Raw genomic sequence first — 26,794 nt, 5'->3', positions numbered from 1 at the left:
CCCCTGATTAATTTCCAGTTCCTTTGCTTCTATTTCTCTTCCTCAGCTCAATCCTCTACAGTTGGAGCTGTTTGGAACAATCGAAATTCTCTGATTTCAAAAGTAACTGAAGCAGTGTGTGAAGAAAAACCCAAAATACAACACAAAACCCCACCAACATCTCTTCTTTTCCTCCATAAACTCATAATTTAAATATCTTCACAGAAAAGAATGACTTGGGTAAAAGGTGTTTTAATCAAAACTCCATCTGAAAGCATTCTGCCAGCTTCGCTACTGCCACCTCCCCACCACACACATCCTTCCTGGCCACCCACTCACCGTCACACATTTGATTCCTGTCAGGCCACATTCGATCCTGTTCACAGACACATGCACAGAGTTTTATTTACGCTCACATATCTGTTTGCATGCACAGACACTTTTTTCGAGTAATGTGTGCAGGAGCTCTGCCCATTCCTATTCGATTTGTGCTAGAGGTGTGAAGGACACCAGAAGCTCGCCTGTCTGGCCCACAAGGATGGGGAGGGGAGAAAGTCCCGTGTCATTATGTCAGGGGAAAAGATGCAACTTGTTTTAGAAGAAAATGAGATGTGACTAATCCCAGATTCACCAGGACCTGCACAGACTGAAGGTCAGTGACGACATGCTGTAACTGTCCAGTTCTACACTCGTATCTCAAACACCCTGCTGAAAACTCAGGGGTTTCCACTGTGTCCCCAAATCCTGGCACATTCCCCCAGCAATTCACATCTCAAAGGCTGCTCAGGGACTACAGCAGGTCAGTAGGACATTAGAAAGCTATTTTAACATGATTTGACAGTACGAAATTTAAGCCTGAAGTAAATAAAAGTGAATGAACATCCAAAGTTCAACCTGGTTTGCTGATGTATTTATGTAAATGAATACCCTTGAGGGTGCTCTGGAGAAAATGGCCTTTGGGTTGTTTGGGGTGGGGTTTTCTTCCAGAAGCTCAGCTAGTGATTTGACTTGAGAGACCAAAATGCTCAATTCTACCGAAGAGATAGTCCTTAGAGGTGTCTGATCTCTGGCCTTCCAGAAGCCTGAGAAGGAAGTAAGGCTGAGCTGTAAGTTCATATAACCCCAAGCAAACCTGATGACTTGTTTGGCTGGTGAGGAGTTTCACACATGATAGAAAATAACTATTCCCAATAATGAAAAATAAACCCCAAAATAAAAAAAAAAGATCACCCTTTCTCCTTCAGGCTTCAGAGCTCCAGTTCCTCCAGGGTTGGAAAACTACCCCTTATCAAGACAGATGACTACAGCTTCCAAAATGTACCAGCAATTGCAGAGCTGCACAGAAAGCAGATGATGTAGATGACAGAGGAAAATCAACTCAGCCTGAGCCAATTAATTCTAGCAGTTAATGATTGCCTTCTGTTATAAGAGAAGAAACGGAATCTTCCAGGTCTCACACATAACCCTATGTCTGAAAGCACTGATCCTGGCTACGAAGTAGGATCCCATAACCATGCAATTCTTAGAGAGGGCATATAAATTGGGCCTTCCCCAATGCCCAGCCATTCATCTATCACACTCCTTTCCCCCACATCCCAACTTCTTCCTTCTTCTATCCTCAGGGTATTGAAGGGGATGCTGCAAATGCCATTTTAGCTAAACCACCTAACTTCTGTCAGCTTGAAAGGAGAGAACAGTAGATAAATCTCAAGTGCTACCTACTTATTCATCCCTTCCAGTAAAGAGCAGATCTGGGGGCAGATAAGCAGTTACAGTACTAGAAACAAACAAGAACATGACAAGAAACATCCAACTTTACACAAAAGGAGGATTCGGATCCATAACAGTAAGATAGTTGGGAGCTAAGGTTAAAACCCACATTCACCTTGATCTTAAATTCACAACCCTTTGTAGGCAAGGATATAAAGGCCTTCACAGTGGTAGATTATCCTTCTATAACAGCCCATTCACACTGCGATAGCACAACAGGGTGATTTAAGGGTAAGAGGAGAGTCAACCAGAGTTTCACCCTGATTATAGTAATTTCTGTTCTTTTTTGGATTTCAATTACATCCTTTCAAGTTGCTTTAATGTTGGATTGTTGATTTCTTCCCTAATTTAACAGTAATCTAAACAGATAATAAACACAGCCCACCAGGGGAAAAAAAAGTAACAAAAATTCAGGATATAAATCAGGACTTTGACTCTAGCCAGCTCAGTGACTTCTTCAAAGGACTTACTGATATTTGAATAGTAAAACATGTCTGTACCAATAACAATAATTAAGTACTATATGCCTTTCATCCAAGGATCTCCAGCTGTAGCTCACAACAACACTGCAAATTAAGTACAGCCTCTCCATTTCACAGGGATTTTATTTACAGCCAGAGAACCGCTCAGTAACAGCACATGGAACAAGGGACAAATTCCTTGAGGAGCTGTGGAAGGAGATATTTTTTATACCAGTAATGCACCCATTATAGTATCTTTACCTTTGACTCTATCCCCCATGCATACATAAGTCCTGTGGCTTTCTTTTGCCCACCTACAACACACGGTAACAAAAAAAAAGACCTGTTTCCTAAATCAGAGGCCTGTCCTGCTAAATCTTCACCGTCCATTAGGAACAAAAGATTTCTACATCCCCAGGAAGCCCCACAGAACTGCTGGTGTCCACCCAGGGCTGACACAGCTCCCGCATGCTGTGACGGAAACAGTCCATCACCATAGTCTTGGGTCCTGGACTCAGCCTTTGCCCAGCCCTCCACTCCATCTGTGTGCTTCTACCAGGAGCCAGTGCCACTGGCTGAGCCCAGTGTTATCAAACTGCCTCTTAAAGAGGAAAGAGGCAAAAGAACAAGACAAATGGGACCTAAAGTCTACAAGAGCAGCCATAACTCATTTTGGGTACGATGGTCACTGTGGCAGCACCCTGCTCTCTGTCAGCCCCACAACAGGTACAGGACTAGGGAGGATCTGCTCCCTCATCAGTGGGGAAAAAAACCTGGGTGTGAAACTGCTCACCTAAACCACACTCTGTTCAAGGAGAATCCAGCCTTTTCTTTGTATACCAGTGGCTGCTTGTGCCTGGCAATATCGAAGTATGGTCCTGTTTACCCAGCAGGAAACAGTCAGGGTGGAGGCATGAGTCAGCCCACACGTTCATCAACGAGACATCCAGACTCTTCTCCATTGCCTAATACTTGCTTCCCCACCTCCTTGGTCACTCTTAAATTGTACCAGCACGAGCTTGAAGAGGTGCAAGAGCTAAATGGCTATCACTCCTCCTTCAAACAGAACAGACTAGACTAGAATAGTTCAGTTGGAAGGGACCTACAATGATCATCTAGTCCAACTACCTGACCACTTTAGGGCTGACCAAAAGTGAAAGCATGTTATTAAGATCATTGTCCAAACGCCTCTTAAACACTCAGGTTTGGGGCATCAGCCACCTCTCTAGGAAGCCTGTTCCAGTGTCTGACCACCACTTTTGGTACAAAAATGCTTCCTAATGTCCAGTTTGAATATGTTAAGTCTTGTAGTCCTTTTGAAGAAAAATGGTTGTGCTTTGGATCAGCAGTGAACCTGGGAGTGCTGGCACATCCCAACCTACATGCATCTTTTATAATTTTCCACTAGCACTCCAGACATCACCTTAAATAATCAATTAGCCTCACAGCTGCAAATGGGAAGCATCAGAAATGCATTCATAAAGTCAATCATTGGGCAGTGCTCTATAGTGTATATAGTCCTATGCTAGTGTCACAGATTCTTCTACTTAAAGAAGTTTGTCTCTTTATTTCATCTTCATGCTGTTCTGCTAACTTCTTATGTTTGTTATCAGCATTCACGGATCAAGTGTTTTGGCACAAGGACTAGTTTTTACTGTGTCATATGAAACCTAGCTGAAACTCAGTTCTCATTTCAAAGAAGCCTCAACTTTTGTTTTCATGCCTTACTGCAACAATAATCAATACATCCAAATTCACCATAATTTGGTTTTGTATTTAATACTTTGAAATGCCATTTCAGAATTGCACAGGGCTGTATTATGCTTGCATAAATGCTTACACGTCAATTACAATTCAAAATGTTGTATTTCACTGACCCTGTTACTGCACATTACTGACATGTTATTAAATAATGAAAGAAAAAAACGTGTTAATGCAAATGTGTGGATAGGTTCAGTTCTGGAGAGCAACAGCTTTGCAGTAAATCTTGCAAGTACTTCCTTCCATGAATCAATGAAAAAAGAAAATTAAAATTAATGAAAGTAATGAAGCAGCTTAAGTCTGTAGCTGCCTTTGGAGGAAACACGTCTCAGTCTGTCTTACACCTCCCTGTTGTCTTGGGAAGCTTGGGTAATTCCCAGATGCAGCTCAGTGCGTAGAGCCCAGTCTGAATTGATACCAGCCAGTCCTTCTGTCACCTTTAACACGTATCTGCGCAACTCTACCTTCCAGTCGTAATTCTCAGTCCAGCCATGAATTAGACAACAGATAAAGGAAGTTCCTTATCTATTCCTCCATGTGTCCTGGTGTGAAGTCTACAAGCTGCACCGTGCTTGCTGCAGCACTGCCACTGCATGCAGCTGGCAGCCAGCAACATATTACTGGGAATCTGTCTTGGCTCTTTTTTCCTAGCTTCGAAACACACTAAGTGCTGGCAGGATCAGGCCCACACTTCCTGGCTTTGGCTGAATGAAATGCAAGGAGGATTTTAGGGTGATTTCAAAAGCAGATGAGGAAACATTTTTAGTCCATGCAGCATGGCCTCATTCCTCCAGAGAATGTCATGTCTCCTGTGCTGTGTCTGTAAGTACCTTTGTATTATGTCCCAAGACTTTAAAAGCACCAACAGAACAAATTTCACCTCAGAGACCTATTTTTTTTTCTATTCCTTAATATCAACATTACAAGTTGATGAAAAGCTTTTTATCCTGCAGTAAGATTTACTGCTTATTGATATTATTAGCTGAGACCACTCTCACATGCCCTTTCATTGGAAGGGGATGCTCCTCCTTTTCAGCCTGACATTAAACTTTAATGCTGCCACCAAAGACACTTATCAGTAAAATTTCAGGTAAAAAAAAAAAACAAGAAACAGAGTAAAAGGACAGATTTAAGTAGCAATTATTTTAACCTAGTTTCTTCCAGCCTGAAATGTAACAATGGCACCTGTGTCTAGAGGAGAATGACATAGATGCCACTAAGATGCTCTGCATCCTTTCTGCTGTTACCATGTTTGTACTATTAAAAAAGAAAAATCTTATACATTCATTTTGGCATTGGTTTGTATTAAAGATTTTCCTCTCGGTCTCTTACAGCTTTTTTAATCAGGTAACAGGCAAGACAATCCCCTACCTCCTTCAGAGTGAACCCACAGACAGGTTAGGTGAAATGCTGGCTCTAGAAGCACTAAACTTTGCTCCCAAACCACCACAGAGTAGACACAGAATCTCTTAACTGGGGCCACTCTTCAAGGAGAAGCAGAAATCCTGTGCAGGGCTACCAGCTCTAGCGGGAAAACCATATACATAGCTTCCTTCAAGACCATTAAACCTACATTTCACTCCATCTTTCTAACAAGTGGAGACGATTCAGTGCCAAAAAGTAGGTATTTCCTTCTGGGTCCTTTAGCACAGATATCTTCTCATGCTGAACACCAAACCAGGTCAGCCTGGTCCCACAACCCTGCTATGACATGATCTCCAGCCTGCACTGGAGTAATATCTGTGATGGAAAACTCATGTTTTCTATGCCCACGCTTGGACTTAGAGGAAAACTAGCTCAGCTATAGTCCTGAGGAGTCCTTTTATGGACAGCACAGGCTTTGGCAGCCTGTCAGCAGGGCTCTTCAAAGCCATCCAGCAAAGTGACACCATCAGTTCCAAGATCTATGTGTGTCAGGTCACTGGGTTATAAAACAGAAGTGCCATAAGCATGTAAGGACATGGTTTGGGCTCTGCTGTGAATGAAGATCAAACTATTTTTGTGGAATCAGATTACTATCTTGGGATAATATATTGGGTTTCCATGGCAAGGTTTTGGCAGCGAGGGGGTACAGGGGTGTTTTCTTTGACAGGCTGCTAGAAGCGCTCCCCATGTCTGACAGAACCAATTCCACATAGCTCAAAGACGGACCCACCACTGGCCAAGGCTGAGCTCAGCAGCAATAGTGGTAAAATCTCTGGGATAATGTATTTTAGAAGGGGAAAAGTTGCTGCAAAGGAAGGAACAACTGCAGCCAGAGAGAGGAGTGAGAATGTCAGAGGAGCAGCTCTGCAGACACCCAACATCCAGCCACGGTCAACGCACCACTGAGACATTCCAGTGCAAATGGGTGGCTGCATTGTTATAGCATTTCCACTAAGAAGTATCAGATCCAGTACTCAGAATTGTTAAGAAAACCTGAAATAGGTAAAGATGCAAATCGATGGGATGCTGCTATTACACTGCAGCTAGCACAAAGGGGAGGTACTGTGTGTTCAGATGGAAAAATCTGCCTTAGACTGTACTCTGCACGGTTTTGGACTGCAGTGAAAATCAGGAGTCACTCTTTCCACAGGACGTGACAGCAACAAAAATTAAAACCATGACAACAAGCAGTATGACTCTCTCACATGTTACTTCCTAGTTACACCTAAGAACACACATATTTGTAGCGCGCCTTGAAAAAGTCAGCTCTGTTGCAGATGTACCATGAGAAATGAGTGTGTCCTGAATCAGTCCTCTTGGCCTTCAAACAAAGCTGAGGACCAGGACAGTGACAGAAGCTGAGAATTACAATATAGTTCAAAAAAAGCGGGGAAAAATGCTAAAAGAATGAAGCCAACATGTGTAAAGCATCGTTACACAGTGCTGATTCAAACAATGCGACCTGCATGGGTATTTTTATAATATGCTCTAAGGCAGAGAGAACTCCAAATTCTCACGCTAGTGGTACAGCTGGCAAACCTCAACATCTCAAGCTATACATACATATATATATAAACACATATATATATATTTCATGTATATATGAAAAAAAGAGTGACCTCTATCAATAACCACCTTGATTTAAACTTGAGAAAGACTGCTTGGGTAATTGCTCTTTTAAAATTGCACTTATGATTGTGGCCGGTTATCACTGACTCTGGTGGTAACCACTTGGTCAGATGAAAGGCAGAAGCAAAGTAAAGCAATACTAAACAATAAAGCAAGGGGGCAGGGTGGGGAGAACTTAAAGTCAGACAAATATAAAAAAAAAAAAGAAAGAAAATGACACAGATACTGATATAGTTTCTGAATTACGTGCAGGAGATTACAAGGGAACCCCAAACCCCATTTTGCTCTCTCCTTTTCCCCTTTATCCTTCTGTAAGTGCTGAGAATCAAAGGCATTACACCCAGCTTCTGAGCAAGCCAACACACTGTAGGAAAACAAAAAAGCCATTATTTGGATGGAAGAATCAAGTCTGTGTTATTGACTTGACTGGTCCCTTTATATCAGCAGCTGGGAGAGCAGGGATCAGAGAGTGTGCTGGTGTGGTGCAGCTGTTCCACATATGTTATAAATAAGAGCTGGTAAGAGCTCATCCTATTTTTAGCATTATAAAAAAATCCAAACCAAGAATTCACAGAAATTCCCCATTACTGTCTTGTAAGTGGAACTTTTCTCCTATTCTTGACTTACATGCCCAGAACTGAATGGACAAAACAGGCCATTCTTAAAATAATAATCATTGAAAAAGGAAAGAAAATGTAATTTAGCGCAATTAGATTAAGCCAGCCCCAAGGATGGAACCAATTACTGCGTACAGCGTCTCTTACTTCAAAAGCAGACACTTTATCAGGATGGAAACGAACCCCTGAGATTCTATTTCTAATAGAAATGTTGGATTACTGCACTGACAGGTTTCTCTAATACAATGCAAAAGCTGAACCCAGCACCATGTGGCTCAGACACCACCACCCACCCTCACTGCGTTGCTGTGTGTGTCCAGAGCCCATTGCCAGCTCCTGTTTACCCACCCCAATGCTGAAAAGGCCAAATCCCAGCCCCAGGCAAATCCCCTGCTTACCTGTTTTCAGGGTCTGACACTGCCATGTTGCGCGTCACATAGCACATCTTGAGCGGTATCGTCTTCTTGTCTCTGTGGATGGAGAGCGAAAGCTGCGACAGTGGGTCAGCAGAGGCACAACCCAGGCGGGGAGACTCAGGAGGAGGTGTCTCCCATCCAATTTCTGAAACAGGGGAGCCTTTCTTCACATAGGGGGTCGCTTCTCTCATGTATTTCACTGTGGAAAAGGAAAACAGAAAGGAAAGCAATAAATAAATGGATATTCAGTAGTTGCATCCCAAGTGAGTTCTTTGAACTGGTATCAACCCTCAGCGCCATTTATTATTTCGACTTGTCCAGCATCAGAGCATTGGAAGCTGTGCAAATAGAGAAGAGGGAGATCTGACTGCTGACAATCTCAGTATGGTGCAAGGAGTAAAACAAGGGAAAAGAACAAGAATAGGTAATATAAGACGTATAGCTAGTATAAGGCCAGGAGAGCCATCCAATCACTACTTCACAGGCTGTTAAGTCCTCATGCATCCATTCCTGTGCACAGAAGCCATGACCTCATAGCTGAGGTACTGGGAAGTTTTTAAGAAAGACATTCAAACAAGTGGCAGTGAATCTATTATTCCGCTATCTAAAATGTTCCAGTGATACTCCCAGTGCTGCAAATTCACATCTCACTTCTGGTTCACGCTTGTCATTGTCATGCCACTGATCTCAACAGCTATTCTGCTTGCTGAGAAGCAGTTTTAGCTGATCTACTTTTATCTATATATGGAATAAACAAGAACCAGTTCACCTCTTAGCCTTCTCTTGGGGGAAAATAAATTGAGTCTGAGCCCTTTGTGAGAGTGGAGGTGTCAGATTAGATCTCTTCTCAGCCTCTTCCAATGTTTTTTTCCAGTGTGTATAGGGAAAGTGAATGTAGGATTCCCAAATGATTTTTAATGTATTCAAAAATACCTCTTTCACACTCATACTTTATATTCCTCTCTTTATGCAAGCAAATATTACAGCATTTTCCCTTTTTTTCAGTATTATTTCAGCACTTCAAGATCAATTCTGCTTTTGCTTTTCATGTGTTTGGCAAATCTGCCAGCCTTCACGAACCTGACAGAGCTTAGCTCTCCAATGTACATCCCTGTGGCTGCTTAACTGGCTGTTGCCCCTCGATGGTACCCATGACTTAAACAGTGACAACGTGAATTGAAAAGGGCAGGAGCACCATGAGCTTAAGGAGTTATGAAAATGCTGTGAGAGAAGATTTCAAGGAAACCATTCAGATCATCATGTGAGCTTGCCTGAAGAAACTGGGAATGACGGAGTAACAAAAAGATGGGTAAATTATAAAAGGGCACTGTGGTGAAGGAGGTTAAATTAGGGAAAGCAGACTGATGTTTTTAAGTTCAAAGTGAAAGCAAGGGAAGTATTCAGAGGAGTGGAGAAGAACACTGTGCTTCTGTCAAAGCCACAGATAAGGTATTTTCAGCAGCAGTATTTTAAAGGCACTTCATAATAGCTTTACCAAGAGCAGTATCTGTGCAAAACTAGAGTCCAGGCTCTGTGAGCAGACATTGCCATCTTTTCTCTAAAACTCTTCAGTTCAATTCTTGCCATTTCTTCTTTTGTAAAAAAAAAAATAAAAAAAAATCTATTAACTTCCATTATAAGGACTTTAGGTATTTTACAGGATATTCCTCTGTGAGGAGAGCCATTTGTGATTTATCAGAAATGCTGTCCTACCCAACTATGCTGGTTAGATTTCTTTGCCCCATACTATTCTGAGCAATTTTTGCAATTAACTTCTCCTGCTAAGGGAAGAGCCAGCATAGGATTCTTCCATGCTTCCAGAAACTATTTAAGAAAAAGTGGTTGAGATTGATTTTTTTATCTTTTTGTAGACACCTACCTGGAGCCCATTATCTAAAAACCTCTGTCACCTAACTCTCAAAACCAGTGCTCATCCTTGAGTACTCCATAAATTAGCTGACTTTCAAAGATGCTGAAAATAAGCCCCTTTAGCCAATGTCACACGGGTATTGGCTTTAGCAGCCAGCATCTCAGTTTGTATGTCAGCATCTCAGTTTGGATGTACTGGGAAACGGGGAGACTGAACACATACAGATGTAACAAATCTATTCCTGTTTACACTGAATGAATATGACTTTGTCGATAACTTAGATGGAAGGAACAGCTGAAGCGGTAAAAACCCATGTTTGACTCCAAACAAAAATTTGTTCCCTTTAAATTTAGCGATTATGGATTAATCTGTTGAAAAAAAGTAATCCAGTCAGCTTTTGAACTCCATTACAGTGACATGGCAGCAGATGTGAGGCTAAATAAAGGTCCAGGTTTCAATAGTGTAGCTATTTCATTTGTGCTATTTTCATCCTTTTTCAGCTGCAGCTATATGCACTCGACCTGAGCATCTTTTTAATTAAGGAAAGGAGAGAGGGGCAGGGGGAGGAAGGAAGTTGAAGTGAAAAACTTGGCTCTAAACCTAAGCAGGAACACAAAATGTGAATTTAATTCCCCAGAGACAGGGACAGAAGAAAAGAACCGTTCCTTCCATGTGCCAAGAAGCCAAGTTTCCATGTGAGGCACCAGTGAATTTGTGTCAGGCAGCTGTACCATTTCACAGGAACTCCTGTGAAAGAGGAAGCAGGAGCAGGAGAGGAGAGCAGAAACACAACCCTCTTTCCACAAACTGAGTCTCAAACACAGCAAAAGCCAAGAAAATCACCTTGAGGAAAAATGAACTATGAAAACTCCTGCCAACTACTGAACTCCCAGACATCCAGTTTCTACAAACTCTCAACAGGAGATGTTTTCTCAGCCCCAGAGACTTGTATGACCCATTAATGTACTGGTAAACTGCTGAACACCATCCTCCTACAAAATTCTATAAAATAATTACAAAATAAAGTGAATATAGGTTTTCTGTCAAAAAACACATTGATTTTAGTAGTTTCTAATTACTTCCTGCTTCTGTCTAAATAAAAGTACAGCTCTGTATATTCATTCCTGAATTCTGCTGGGTCTTACAGCCCAGACTTTCTGGCTCTTGCATATCCAAATGTGTTTCATATTTTAAAAGTCATCAGATGGATACATATAAATGGAATATGGGAGTGGCAGAACTGATCCATTTATACAATTTTTTGTATTATTTAAATTTTCAGAGCCACTGTTTTCCATTTGCTCCATCAATATCCATAATTACATGTCCATAACCAAAGTCCAGTCTATAAATTTAGCTACAATAAGGCACATGGTGTCCAGATGATTCATAAGTTTTATCAGCCATTATTTCCTGTTTACCTCTAAACTCTGGATGCAAATACTGCAGAATGCAAATACTCTGGCTTATACCGATGCACCAGTAACCCTACTACACACACAGCAATTTATGGCGACCCCATACGTGTCTGCATTTTGCAGCCTGTCCATAACCAGTTCTTAACCCACATAGAATAAACAAGTTGATACCAATACATGTTATAGGCGTATTCCTACTCCACACTGCACAATCCCGGAATCTTGCAGAAAAGTTAAAGTATAAATGAAGTTATACAGATCACTTTCATCATCGAATTTTAAAAACAGAAAAAACATGATACCGATTATTGGATGTTAAAGTAATAATGTGGATAATATTCTGTTTTCAGACCATTACACAATCTAGCAAGAGCTAGATTTCCCTTTGGATGCAGTAGCACAAATCCAGGTACCACCTGAAAAAGGAAGCTGCTATGCAGAACACTGTTTTTATATATTGCCAATGAAACTACCTAATGGGTTAAACCCCCAAAACAGCTAATAAAATTAAATAAGGCATGCCATTGTATAGCAACTCTGAATTACGTATAACTATTCTATAGGCATGCATGCATATATATGCCTTCAGAACAGATACATGTCTAATATATATACAAACATTAAATATATATCTTATCAAAATGCTACAATTCCTTCAGCCCACCAGAATGTACTCTGCAAACACAGAAACTAACATGCAGGGACTGAGAAAAAAAATCTAATGGTTTCATTATTATAACTCAATTTACTGATAGACTATAATTTCAGGCAAGCATTGCCTAAACTCCTCCGTTTGATGCTATAGCTCAACCTCAGAGACCCTTCTATTCAGTACTAATTAATGATCCATACCCTTTTGGTGCAGACTAATAAGAAACTGTGGTCAAGTAATTAAAATTCCAATCTCCGGAGCACCCCTCCCCACAAAATGAAGAGGAAGGGAAGTGGCAATCAAATTAAATAATCCACTGATACACATTGAAATCCTTTGCATTTATATTTTGATCTGCAAGACAGCTTCCAAAAAAGCACTTCATTTATTCGCACTTCTGCCAAATCCCAAGTATCCACAATTAATCTTTTGTTACATTCACAATTGACTTTTCTGAGGGGAAGAAGCAGGCTTTTAATGAGAGAAATACTACAGACCAATGTGGTTAGGTTCTTGGCCAGACTCAGTGCTGAGGAACTAGGACTCTTCTGACACATTCAAACTGTTTCCTAGGAGGGAAGACAAAAGACCACTGAAGAGAAGCCAGCACTCCCGAGAAAAGCTCTTTCGTACTACAGGAATGAGGACAGGATATGTAGGTTTACAATATGAAAGCAAAAGGAACAACATACCCAAATCTGCTGTTTGAAGAATGACGATCAAGGAATTTCCCTTTGCAGGGGAAAAGAACAGAGTCTCCTCTTTATGCATTTGTTCTCTCCTAAGTAAGTACGCAAAGACAACTACCAAAGATAAACAGAAAACATCACCCAGAAACCGCTTGAGGCTATTTTCAAGCAATATGATAATGTTACTGCTACCTAAAGCTAAGTTTTCTAAAGTTCCCATAAATTCACCTTCATCTGGTCTAGTTTCTTCCAGGGTAAAAGATGGCCCAGAGATGAGAAGCTAGGCAAGCCCTCCACCATATTTAAGATGTTTTAAGACTGCATGTAGAAATCAACCTTTGGAGTCACTCAAGCCCACAAGTTGAACATAACGAGATCAACTGCTTTTATCAGCTTACTCAGTACGAAGGGGCTGTTTGACTCCTCTGTGCTGAAGTGAGCAGACCAAAACATCTGCAAGAGTGTTGCAGGCAGCATGGCATACAAAACTTTTCATACAAAAATGATGCTTGGTTAGTTTGAAAAGAGCTGCTAATGCAGAACTAGAGGAGGTCCAACCTGCAGGAATGCAGCTCCCAGCTGGAAAGGAGGTAATCAGTGAAGACGAACACTTCTGAGGTTGTAGATAGCACCACTACAAGTCCAAGTTAATAACACAGAGCCATGTAACAGCTGCTGAAGTAATACTGTCCCAAAAATAAAAAAAGGGGATGATAGCAAAACCTAGATGTAATCACTGTGGGTATATGGCCTTCAGAAGGGAAAAATCAGCCAAGCAAGTCAATCACTCAGCATGACTGTGGTGTTTTGCTTGATGAAACACTAAAACCACAGAATTTGCAGTCTACAGAATTTGCAGTCTAGCAGTTTCGGTAAGGCACAAATTAAAATCCCCCACATGGTATCAAAGCTACTTGTAACCGAAAGGAGAAGTCTCGCTACAGGTTTTACAAACTGTGGCCACGCAATGACAACATAAATGCAGAGTATTTTACACTATTGTCAATGGAACGGAGATTAACAGAGCTGGAGAAAGGTCCAGTGTATTAAAACTAATTCAGTATCATGATACCAGAATTTCCCTGCTAGGATTTAAGTTAAGAGATCAAATTTCCATTAAATGTGAGCAAACCTACAGTGAAGAAATCTATAAAAATGAGAAGAGAATTTGTCCAGCTGCTTGTGCCATCATCAAAACTAAGACCAAATACTTATAGAAAAGAGTTTATTAAGCAGATCATCTAAGAAAATGTGTCGCATAACCCTCTTTCATCGGCTTTAATACGGGCATAAAGCAAAAACCAGTCAACGATCCTGCTTGAGAGTGTTTCCACTCCATTTCCTACAGAAACATCTGTTACTACACTTAGACAGGTAACATCTATTAACATCATCTGCTTTCCCGCTGTGCTGAAAGGGATTTGAAATAGTAAACCTCTTGATCTGGCAAGAGAATCAGATTTCCACCTCTGGGAGATGATACAAATGTAGTCAAAATACACACCTTGCGAGAATACAAGCCTCTTTATGCTTTGTCCATTTCTCATAATGTAGTGAGATTAAGCTGAATTTACCATTTTCTGCTGATTTAAAGTTAATTCAGCTGAATTCAGTGTATGTTGTTCAGCCCTTAGAGAGACAGGCTCGGATTCAAATTGCAATGCTCTGCTTTAAAAATCCTTTTTAAAATACATTCAGTGTATTCAATTCACTTATTACATTTTTTCATATGGAAGACATGAATGAATGTTTTGAAAGAGTAACTTCAGAAAGATCCAGAAGACAAACACACCTTTAAGATGAAGCTTACTGAAAGGGAGGGCATTAGCAATTGGTACCAAAAGGCCGCCGGTAAGCAGCCAGGCTTCAAGTTCAAGCTTTCAGTGGGCTACAGACAGGTTGGGTATCATCATCACACACTTGCACCGAAAAAGTGAAGGCAGTCCTTGTTCATAGCAGCTTGCAATCAGCAATTCTGCATGGTTAAGAGAATTTCTTCATCAATGATGTAAGAAGACTTGAGGTCCAGACAGTAGACCAAGGGACCAGCACATCCAGACCTCCATCAAATAGAAGAAAATGGGAGAAAACAGGATTCTCTTGGGAAGCCATGCAAGAATGCAGTCTGTGAAACCTCATGAGTTTGATAATCCAAATACAGCACAGGGACCAGCCACACTGTGTTATCCACAGCGGGTCTCAAAAAACGTAAACACCACCAAAGGTATCTCAGAAGTTAAGAAACTGTAGGAGGAAACTCAGTGGTGAGTCTTGGCAGGAGGCATGGGCAGCCCCTGTGGTTGCCTTCTTCCAGTCTGCACCCTGGGACACCCCTTTTCCACTCTGATTTTCACTGGATATTACGTTCCTGGGCCATTCATACTTCCGTATAACACCAACAATTCTTCAGAGAGTTACTTTTCTTGTTCCCTTTCCTGAGATGGCCTATGTCTATGTCAGTCTATGATGCAGGCTGATTGAGCCACTGATATTCCCCTTCAGTAAACATTTGTTTGACCCTTTCTGAGTTTCTTCAATGCAAATGTTTCTAGGGTATGAAGGCTTAAAATGTCATGTAGCATATCAAATTTGTCAACTGCAAAACCTAGTAAGTATTTATCCATGTTCATTCCTCCACAAAGCCACGGTTTTTTACTCCATATAGAGCAAGGATGAGCAAAGCACACAACTTAGACTCCTCTGGTCTATATTAGCCTGAAAGCTTCCCTTGCAGACAACATTTTCCACCCGCTTTTCCCTGATGTCACCAAGAACACGTCACTGCCACCTACCCCTTTTAAGCTCCTTTGTAAGTTACATCACGGGGTTCTAATAATGAAGTCCATATTTGAGGCTAGGAAGCAGGACTAATTTCAATGTCAGGGCGAGATTTTTGTTTCTGTTAGAAATAAATTAACAGAAACTAAGCAGACACAAAATTGTTTGACACAGAATCACAATGAAGCCTAACGCTTCAAAGGTCCAAATATGTGACACTTTCTAGCACTTGAGCTGATGGAGTGATCAAAAGCAGTCACAGGTTGTCAGTAATCTGGTAGAGAAGAATTTCAAACCAGTAAATTAATAATAAACTAAATGCAGACTTTACAGTTGACGCTGCTCAATACTTTCTGTTATAATTTCCATTACTCAGATCTACTACACAGAATTTGTTACAGTTTCCTTCAAGTGATTTAGTTCATTTTAAATTTCGAAGTTTCTGTTTCAATAAATCAGATATATTCAGTTCTGGTTTGTGATATGTCGGTAACGATAAATGCGTGAATTCTAGTGGAAAGGTCCCATAAGCTATTCACCAGCCTTCCAAAAACTACATACTCCCCCCAAATATATGCAGACAGATTTTACCTTGTAAATCTTCTGTAGACTCCAGAAATACAATGTTTGGTTAAAAAGGAAATGCTTACAGCTTGACCTAGAAGGAGACACTGATGCTATCTTGAAGAGTATGTACTCAAAGACTACTCACTGGAGAACAGGGAGCAGCTGCATTGAACAAACGTCCCTTATCTAATAAACTAAAAATCAAAGAAGATTACTCTCAAAACCTGCAAGCAGTAGCTATATAACTTACAGTAGCTTTATAACTTACGATTTTATTTAAAATGTGGCACAGCTCACTCGCTACATCACTGTGTGACATTCTGAACTCCACAATCGGAACTATGCAAATCATTCATAATGGAAGTGGAAAACATCTGTAACAGGCAATTTGGGAGCTGAACATGAAAAATAGCAGTCACATTTTGAGAAAAAGCATTGTGGGACCTGTGAGTCACCCACTGATAATCAAACCAGAGCTGCTGCTTGTCTCCAAGGCAGAATGCTTCATAAGTTAGAAAATGATAAAAAGTAGATTTTAGTCCCATGATAGTAGGACTAAGTCATCATACTGCTTGTAACTCTACTCAAAGTACATCAGAAAAACATGGCTTCACACAAAGCATAGCAATGGAGCAAAATACATTTCTTCAGTGGACCTGCAGTACTCAGATTCCTAAGGACTGTCTCCTACCAATCTTGATATTTTATATCATAGAATGGTTTGGGTTGGAAGGGACCTAAAAGATTGTCCAGTTCCAAATCCCCTGCCATGGGCAGGGACACCTTCCACTAGACCAGTTTGCTCAATTTTCAAATCTTTTCTCTAAATCTGAGGAATAAATTGATTCAGAATTTCTCATGTGCTGCTCATGCTTGTTGTTTCCCCCTCTGTTAGTATTTATAGATCCCTCTCCAATCACCCACACACTCAGATGGAATTCAAGGTGTCTGGCATCGCCAGCATGCTGTAATTTTTCTATTTACATGAGTAATCTCAAGTGTCAGAACAAATAATTCAACCACTAGTGATTATGTAAAAAAATACATAAGGGCATTACGGTTTTAGAGCTTGGTGTTATTTCAGCAGTCACACAAATCATTAAGTAGTACAGGATAGACTGAAAATGGCACTCACTGAGGGAAATTATGCTGTGTATGATTGTACCTGTTTTACAGATGGCTAAACTGATGCAGACAAGTTTAAAATGCCTTCCTCAAAGTCATGCAGTAAGTCAGTGACAGAGTTCTCTGCAATAAACTTAAATTTCTACCCCTTTATGACTTTTCATTTTCAAACAACCCAAAAGGATCTCAGTGCCAGTGAAAACCAGATTCACAATGCCTACAATCTTCTCCCTAGTGAAGACCTCGAAGACATTCCAAGGTCCTTCCAAGATGATTTATTTTGAAGAGCAGGGCTGCAGTCACTTGGAAAAATTCAAAGCTCATCATTTCCTTTCTTCATTGGACAACACCAAAAGCTTTGAAAATGAACAAACTCAGGGCACTCCTTCAGCTAAGAACTTGTTACCTGTGGCTGGGCTATCCATTGACAGGCATCATATCTACACATAAGCCCTTATTTTGGGGAATGTTTTAGTTTGCAACCTTACCAACAGGAAAAAACAAAAGCCATATCTAGAACACGCAAATACCAGTGATCATAAATTTCATTCACATCTATAACAGTACAGGTATATAAATACAACTAGATAAACAGATTGATAAATATGAATGCTATTGAAGTTCAGTGACTTGGACTGTAAATGCCTGTATGCCTGCCTGCCTCTTTTTCCTTTTCTCATTTCAACTAGGCATAACACAGTTTGGTAAATCTGGAGAAGCATGCAACCGGTTTTACACTGTTAGCCCACAGAAATCAATTCGCTCCATCAAAAACTACCATCTCCAGGCTGCAGCAACACCACAATTCAACGGGAGAAGCACACCAGCTCTGCCCTTTCTCCACCTCAAGACATTTGTCACAGCAGAAGAGTGGCTGACCTGATTGAGGTTTGGCTCTAAACATATCTCCTTGCTGGTCTACAGGCTAGGAGAAAACCACCTGAAACAGACAGACTGCTCACTGAGGCATTGGAAAGAACACAAGACCTCACATGACACCAACCCTTGTATTTCAAGTGGTGGAGGAAGCAGGACTGTGTTCAGTGAGGACTATGAAGACAGAAGGACAATTAAGCCACATCTTTGTACCTCGGTGCCTGGGATTCCATTTGAATGGAGTCTTTTTCTCCCAGGGATTATGGTTTTCTCTAGGAATAAGCCACCAAGCCCCTAACAAACTACACCAATTAAAGAATAAGCACAGTAGTCATTAGCACTGGCTGAAAGGTATTCAGAAAGCACAGGAAATTCTCAGAATTACAGGCCCCCAAAGAGACCAACTGAAATCCAACTGTGCTGCCACAGGACTACGCACGGCATCATGTGCTGCTTCTTGAAGCCCAAAGACTCTTACCAATATGCCAGATCTTCTATTCTCATCCCCTTACTGTATCTTAAAAAATGCCAATGTTCCCTGATGGAACAGAGTCCTCCTAGAACTCCAGTGAATGATACAATTTGGAGGTGAAGAGAAAGACTGGGGTTGAGGGTAGAGCAGGTTTCTTACTTTGAAATAGCATCATTTAAAACTATTCTGCAAACAGGATCTCAGAAATGAATTAGTGAACAAAGGGAACAAGAGAAGCAGTGAAAATCCTCATTAAAATCCTCAATTTAGAAACTGATTTTTATTTTTCCCATTAAATGATTTTGTGGTTTGCTCTGAAAAATACATTCTCATTCAAATTCACTTCTTTCCCTACAAATAAATAGTACTTTGAATTGACATTTTGATTTAAAATGTCTTTTTGAGATGAAACTCCTTTTCTAATAAATATTGCATGAAGTGTCCCCAGCACCCATTTTGTCAGATGGAAAATTTATATAGTTATGATTCTATTAGGTTTTTTGAGGTGGACTGGGCATTTAATCAATAGAGCAAAGAGCACCTAAATAGGGTTAGGCCTCAAATTCCTTTCAGTGAGAAGTTAAATCCCCATTAGCTCTGAGCCATAAGCCCCCATGGGTTTAGCATGCAGCTTAAAAGATAACTCTGCAAGGGGTCATGGCTCTTTACTGTAGTACAGAAAGCCTATTTCACAGATCGCCCTGCAATAATAATGTAAATATAATCCTGTTTCAGTGGACACTTTATCCATCCAGAAAACAAGCAATGTTTGCTGCCCCAGAAAAAATCGCATTAATCTTCAATTTAAGGGGAAAGTAATTCCCTGCTTCATTCAAGCTTTTTTACAGAGAATTACTGAGAGTCACCTGGTATAACACCAATGCTGGGGCCAGCATGGTCCCCCCACTTCTCTTCAGGACAAGACAGACCCAGGTTGGTCTCAGCAGCAAGTGCAGCTGACTTGGCACATCAAACCACATTTGCTCACTACACCAAATGCCAGTTTTGACTGTTCCACGTTAGGTCAAAGCCAGGTTAACACAGTACAACCTATTGTTTTTCAAGAGCCCGCGATCTGCCTGCCAAGTACATTTTGGTCAACTAGCACAGGAGGCTGATAACAGAGGCTGGAAAAGAAACCTGGCAATTCCCAGCTGAGCTTCCAAGGGCTGCAACCCCAGCTCAAATCATCACAGAGAAAAACTTTTATTTCATCAGTGACAAGAATGCTAATTTGTTTGTACCTCAAATTTACTTGCCATTTGTACTACCGGAGCACTTACCAGGATTAGCAAAGAACCAGGGCATGACAGCCTCAGATGCTGTGCAAACACAGAACAAAAGGCTGGTCCCCTCCCAAGGAGCTTAGAAACCAAGTACAAGTTAAGAGACAATAAGGATGTGACAAGGAAATAAGCAGGCAGAAGAGCCTACAGGAAAAATCATGCATGTATCTCCCAGTGTTGTTACAGCTGTATTGTATTGCCCTGTAATGGAGACAGCAGTGGCAGGTGCTGCTTGTAAAAACACTCGAAAAACAACATGAAGAAAAGGAAATATGAGTGATACAGTTGCTAGGATGCATTTGCAATTAATAGTGGCTAAAATTTTCCCTGTTTTGTTATCACTGCAGCTTCCCATGCAGGGATTCCATTAGGACTTGAGCATTCAGCACTACCTCAGGCATAAAAGGTTTTTGCCTTGGAGTGGTTGCTTGAATTCTACTGATAGGTAAGAGATGATGTAGATTATATAGATTATATAGATAAAAGGAGCAAGGGCAGCTCAAGCAAATGGGAGCACCTAGCCAGATGAGGATGGCCACCAGAGCCTCTATGACAGGAGGCGTGGACTTTGGGCACATGTAATGCAAAGAAAAGTCCCTGGTACACACGCAGATTAACTGCAGCTCTGCTGAACCTCACACTCTCTGCCTTGGCCTCACATGTTCAGGCCAAATCCTAAAATAAGGGAAAAAAATCTCTCCCTGTCCTGTAAGTCAGAATAATTCTGTTGCAAAAGTAACCAAATTTGCAAGGTGGAGGGAGCCTGAAAGCCAAGCATGGTGTATGTGTATACTTGCTATTAGCATAACTGGTTTTCTTTATGCTCCAGTGTGGGAGTACCTTTGAAAAGAGGAGCTGAAAGCACAGCTTTCCTTCCCATCCAGATTATGTATGCTTTTACAGAGGCTTGGGGATACACAACAAGGGATAACTATCTGCTTGAGGCTTGTGTTTGCTTTATTTAGTTCAAGGGCAGGTCTCTCTTGCTACTTGCAGAGAACACAACCAGATTGTATCAGTGCTGGGTTTTTTTCTTTTTTTTTTCTTTTTTTCTTTTTTTTTCTTTTTTTTTCTTTTTTATTTTTAACAGCAGCACTGATGGGCACAATGGGAGAGAAAAAAGTCAAGAACAATTTCTGCCTCAAAGGGCTTCTGATCTCAGGGTCACTTACAACTTCTGCTAAAGCCACTGGGTTCGTCTTCAATGGGAATTAGCTCAGGTCCAGCTGAAGCTGAAGATGTGAATAGTCTATAAAGAGGAAAAGAATAGGAAGTGGGAGGAGAGCTAACCCTGGCAGGTAGCTGCATGAGTAGAACTCCAGTTCACCAGAAGATACCCCAGATGGAACCCCAGGAAAAGAGTTTTGACTTTGCCATACAGGACCCTGCCGTGGCACAGATCACAAACAGCAGCCTGCCTGTGTCCCCACAGTCAGGGGGTCTCTCCTGTCATCTTGCATACCAAAGGCCATCAGAATATTGTCTATGTATCTCTGAAGAGATCACTCACACAAGTAAGCTGACCTTTGGGCTTTTTGCCATAGTAGGTTTGTGCTCCAGTTTTCAAAGGGCAACTTTTAAATTCTAGATTTCAGCAAACGTCAGAAACTTATAAACAATATTCATACCGTACTCTCCAGCCCTGTAAAGACAACTTCTGTAGTAGCTTCCCTTGCAGAGGCTATAAGAGGCTCAAACAAATTTGGCGGCAGATTGAAAGCCTAAAGCAAAACTTCTGAGTAACACTAAAACCAATCTGTCTGGTTCGTTACTGCGTTTAAGAAAATAAGATGGGGAGCTGGGAGAGGATTTTAAGCTGTCTTAAGCTCACTTTACACCTCTTCTTCCATAGGAAGTATAGAATCATAGAATAGTTAGGGTTGCAAAGGATCTTAAGATCATCTAGTTCCAACCCCCCTGCCATGGGCAGGGACACCTCACACTAAACCATATCACCCAAGGCCTCATCCAACCTGGTCTTGAACACTGACAGGGATGGAGCATTCACAACCTCCCTGGGCAACCCATTCCAGTGCCTCACCACCCTAACAGGAAAGAATTTCCTCCTCATATCCAATCTAAACTTCCCCTGTTTAAGTTTTAACCCGTTATCCCTTGTCCTATCACTACAGTCTCTAATGAAGAGTCCATTCCCAGCATCCCTATAGGCCCCCTTCAGATACTGGAAGGCTGCTATGAGGTCTCCACGCAGCCTTCTGTTCTCCAGGCTGAACAGCCCCAACTTTCTCAGCCTATCTTCATACAGGAGGTGCTCCAGTCCCCTGATCATCCTCGTGGCCCTTCTCTGGACTTGTTCCAACAGTTCCATGTCCTTTTTATGCTGAGGACACCAGAACTGCACACAATACTCCAAGTGAGGTCTCACGAGAGCAGAGTAGAGGGGCAGGATCACCCCCTTCGACCTGCTGGTCACGCTCCTTTTGATGCAGCCCAGGATACAGTTGGCTTTCTGGGCTGTGAGCACACACTGAAGCCGGCTCATGTTCATTTTCTCATCAACCAACACCCCCAAGTCCTTCTCCACAGGGCTGCTCTGAATCTCTTCTCTGCCCAACCTGTAGCTGTGCCTGGGATTGCTCTGACCCAGGTGTAGGACCGTGCACTTGGCATGGTTAAACTTCATGAGGTTGGCATCAGCCCACCTCACAAGCATGTCACGGTCCCTCTGGATGGCATTCCTTCCCTCCAGCGTATCAACCGAACCACACAGCTTGGTGTCATCAGCAAACTTGCTGAGGGCACACTCAATCCCACTGTTCATGTCAGCGACAAAGATGTTGAACAAGACCAGTCCCAACCCCGATCCCTGAGGGACACCACTCGTTACTGGTCTCCAGCTGGACATTGAGCCATTGACCACAACTCTTTGCGTGCGGCCATCCAGCCAGTTCTTTATCCACCGAGTGGTCCATCCATCAAATTGATGTCGCTCCAATTTAGAGACAAGGATGTCGTGTGGGACAGTGTCGAACGCTTTGCACAAGTCCAGGTAGATGACATCAACTGCTCTACCCCTGTCCATCGGTTCTGTAGCCCCATCATAGAAGGCCACTAAATTGGTCAGGCAGGATTTCCCTTTAGTGAAGCCATGCTGGCTGTCACCAAGCACCTTGTTGATTTTCATGTGCCTTAGCATGTGCCGTATCAGAAACTTATTCTCTGGGTAAATAAATTATGGTCAGAAGTTAGGAGCTGAGAATATTGGACTGATGTATACACTCCTTGTTTAACCGAGGGTTATTCTATAACTCCTTTATTAAATGTATGACAGATTAGAGAGTGTAACAAGCCTATTTGCTGCAAAAAGGGTGGACCAGTTCAGAAGTATGTGCCAGTAAATAGTGTGCTTCTAGGTTACTTCAGCTCCCTCAAAACTGCTTTTCACACCATTTATATTGCATTGCCTTGTCTCAGCTCACCAAAGGGCCAAGTCATCATCTCCTTCAGAGGCAGGACTGGAAAACTCATGGGATTTTTCCAGATTGAGAGCACAGTTCCCTCACCTCAGTTTAGTTTACAACCACCAGACCCGGCTCACGCTCTGTGGCTTGTGCTCAATTCATGATCAATAACCAGAAAGCCCTCTTCAAGGGACATGTTAAGAAGATAATTTAGTAGCAACAAAACAGTTACATATGTGCAAGACAATACAGTAATATATAGACCTTTGCAAATGTATACACATATACATGCATCTTCTGAACACACAGCATATCCTAGGATGCTGTTATACATCTAGAAGTTCCTGGCTCCCCATCCCTCCAGAAGCTGTTACCTGATCACAGTGATCCCACCCTGTCAACCCCTGAGACCAAACCTGGATTTGTTCCTCTGACAGGAACTGATCAGCAGCGGTCCTCTCTTCATGCCAGCATCTGCCTCAAACCCTTGCCTGCCTCTGTCCAACAGGCCCATCTTGCACATCCTTCTCTCACCCACCCCAACAAATGCCAATTTCTCCCCTCCCTGCCCAAAACACCTCACTTCCCTTCTACCCTTTCCCTGCCACAACAGCAGCCTCTAAACTCTGCTGCAAAGGCGGGGAAGGACAGAAAAGAGGAGGAAGAGAGATAACCACCGCTGCTGCGTCAAGCTGCCCTCACCCACTTCCACTTTGCTCTGTGCCCAAGCGTGCACACAGGGGGCAGCAGCTGATACTGGACCCTAGCATGCCTTCCACCCCAGCAGCACCCTGTGCTGGGGCAGATGCTGCTTGAGACCTCTGTTCTGCAGCTTGCAGAGCTGTCCCCATGGGAAAGCACAGCAGCAAGGGCAGAAGCATCCCCTGACATGTGGAACCACAGTGAATGACGCCAACACATTCATACCAGAAGTTCTATCTAGCGTTACATAGAAATACTGCCTCCCTGACAAAATCTCTTTACAGCACTCAGAACATTCACTACATGTCAGTGTTTTCAGATCACTTCACAGCAGCTCAGCAGCCAACACAGTCAAGTTGCAGAAGCAGGTCTGTGCTGCTCCACACGAAGGGAAGCCTCTGATAAAATAGCAGTGAGGTGCCTGTGCCAGACCATGGCATGGCCCACCACCACCCCTCCATCATGCACGGGGAGCTGGAAGAAAATTAAAGGCAAAATATATTTAATCATATATGGTCAAATTAAATTTTGAGAAAGGGATTGTGGATTTAATGGAAAAGAAAACTATCCAATAAAGGACACCATATCTTAAAATTAAAACAAACAAAAGCTAAAAAGCCTAAACAAAACCTACCAAATGATCAAACAAAACAAACAGAATGGTTATTGGGGCTGTTACAGAGATGCTACCTAACAGCATGAGCAAACTCATTACAGCCTAGCTGCCTCCTTGATATGCTTCACTTTCTTATAGTTTACAGTGTGCTTTGACAGCATTAGCTGCAATGGTGAATTCCAGCTATATTCAACACAGGCAGTAATTAAATGGTTATAAAATGTGAAGCTGGAATGCTGACAAGCTCTACAAGCAGCATTATCGGCAGTGACGGTCAGGCAGTCAATCTGCTGCAGTTCTCCAATGGTTTAAATAATGCTTGCCAGGATTGCCCAGTCAACGCTTTCTCCCCACGTCTCTTTGCACCATGCCGCAGTAATTGCACAGATGCCTGCTGTGCTCAGAAGATGGAAAGCTTGAGAGTATCTTCAGGAGAAGGAAAAAACCCAACAAAGAAAACTTCATGCAATTAATTAAGCCATGTTTCACCTTCCAGCAAGACTAACCCAAGAGGCCACCAACAGCTCCTCTCACAGCCATGTATCCCCCCCCCCCCCCCCCCCACATCCCCACTACAGAACCCCTAATGACCTTGTTATTTCCTTCTTGTGATCACAAATAATAGTATGTTAAAACACTTGGGCATGTGTGGCTGACACGTGCCCGTGAAGCTCAAGAACAAGCAGCTATGTTTACCTTAAAATCTGTGACTATGGTTTTCATGATTGACAAGATCCTCCTGAACACCATGGCTGAGGGGAAAATGGGCAACACTACTGCCTTGCCCCCACGCTTCTGACTAAAACCCATTTCCCAAGTCTCCTAAAATGTTCTTGTAGCACCAGGACCTCTTCTTCCCCCATTGGTATAGTGAAGAAAGCAAAGCACACATGGACCGGGTGGGTGTCCCCTTTCTGCTCTCTGCCTCCCCTCACCCCCGTGCTGGGAGCAAAGCTCTGCTGTGATTACAGCTGTCTGAAGCCCTGCGTCTGGGTCCACACTGTGATGAGAAGCAGGCTCCTTTGGCACAGGCTGTCATGTTTAGAAGCCATTGTTTTTCTTTAAACTCAACAGTTGCTTCTCAAGTGGGAGGAAACAGCGTTTGCACATACACCTCACTTCCCTGGCTTGCTCCAGCCTTCCTGATCACCACCCAGGGCAGACATAGAAAAGCCCATCTACTCACACAAAAGCGGTCATTAATGCTGCACGTTCCAGTCCTCTATCAGATACAGAAATGCTGGATCAGAAATAGGAGACACAAACATAGATTTTTTTTCCTACTTGCTTTCCTCCACAATGCACTGTTTACTACTCTACAGTCCTTCAGCAGCCTCAAATAAGCACTTGATTTAAATGATTTTTTCCTTACTGTCTTCTGTTTACAATGCCCTGACTGTATTCCTTTCTAAGGACACCCCTTTATGCTTGTTCTCTGATTCTGCCACAAAACCTACAGGGCTTTCCCAGCTGGTAACCACTAAGAACAGAGATTAGTTCTATTTTACTGTATGATTTGTGTCCTAAGATCAACCAAGGTAAGTCAGGGCTGAGCAATTCCATAAAACTAAGTCTAATTGCTTGCTCATCACCTTCCACTATTATTCTCACCTTTCATCCCTATTTTATTCCCATCAAGAGCTGCACACACTTTGCCACACTCATCTTCAGATGTTGATCTCTTCAATCCTTCTGCATTGCCCAGTATTGCAAGGAGATGATCCTGATATTTGCGAGGATAAAAAATAATCTGTCTTGCTCTTGGATTGCAGGCACTACAGCAGTGCAAGCAATCCCATCGAAATCTGGAGAGGCAGGAGGAAGGAAAACACACCTCAGGCTGTAGACAACATATTCACCTCCTTGGAAACAGTGATCAGAAGACCTGATTTAACTGCAGTGCACTGCACAGCAAACATAGCAGAGCCTCCAAACATGCTCCTCAAACCTGGTGGAACTGCAGAACTGTCCGTCACCAGGCAATGCCAATATGGTGTGATCTCTAAGAGACCAGCACTGTTATTTCTAGCCAGTTTCCTTCATGCTCCTCTTTGAGGATTTCCGTGTGATACTATGTGTATCCCAGGTAGCCGAGTAAAATACAAATACAAATACATGAGAACAAGCAGAATTTTGAATAGCATTACATTAAATTTCCATTTCTGCATCACAGTCAACTGCCACATGGTCCACCAAAAAAACCCCGGACTATTAAACGTGATAAATACCAGCTTCCTCCTGGTGAAGGGGTCCAATTCCCAGC

The 26,794-nt window shown here is 42.1% G+C and overlaps 1 protein-coding gene across 1 annotated transcript in view; it reads right to left on the bottom strand.

The window, feature by feature from the left end:
- The window catches only part of SNTB1 (syntrophin beta 1), a 114,430-nt gene that overhangs the window by 47,776 nt on the left and 39,860 nt on the right, over positions 1–26,794 (bottom strand). Inside the window, exon 2 of the mRNA XM_061447795.1 lies at positions 8,041–8,257. Coding sequence (XP_061303779.1) covers positions 8,041–8,257 — 217 coding nt within the window. The remainder of the gene's footprint in view (positions 1–8,040; positions 8,258–26,794) is intronic.

The sequence above is a fragment of the Pezoporus flaviventris genome, unplaced genomic scaffold (genome assembly GCF_033815535.1).
Source record: "Pezoporus flaviventris isolate CSIRO_AGI_PZ_B2104156 unplaced genomic scaffold, CSIRO_AGI_Pfla_v1 ptg000007l, whole genome shotgun sequence".
Lineage (NCBI taxonomy): Eukaryota > Metazoa > Chordata > Aves > Psittaciformes > Psittacidae > Pezoporus > Pezoporus flaviventris.
The sequence above is the reverse complement of the archived record's forward strand: the minus strand, read 5'-3'. Positions and strand labels throughout refer to the sequence as shown.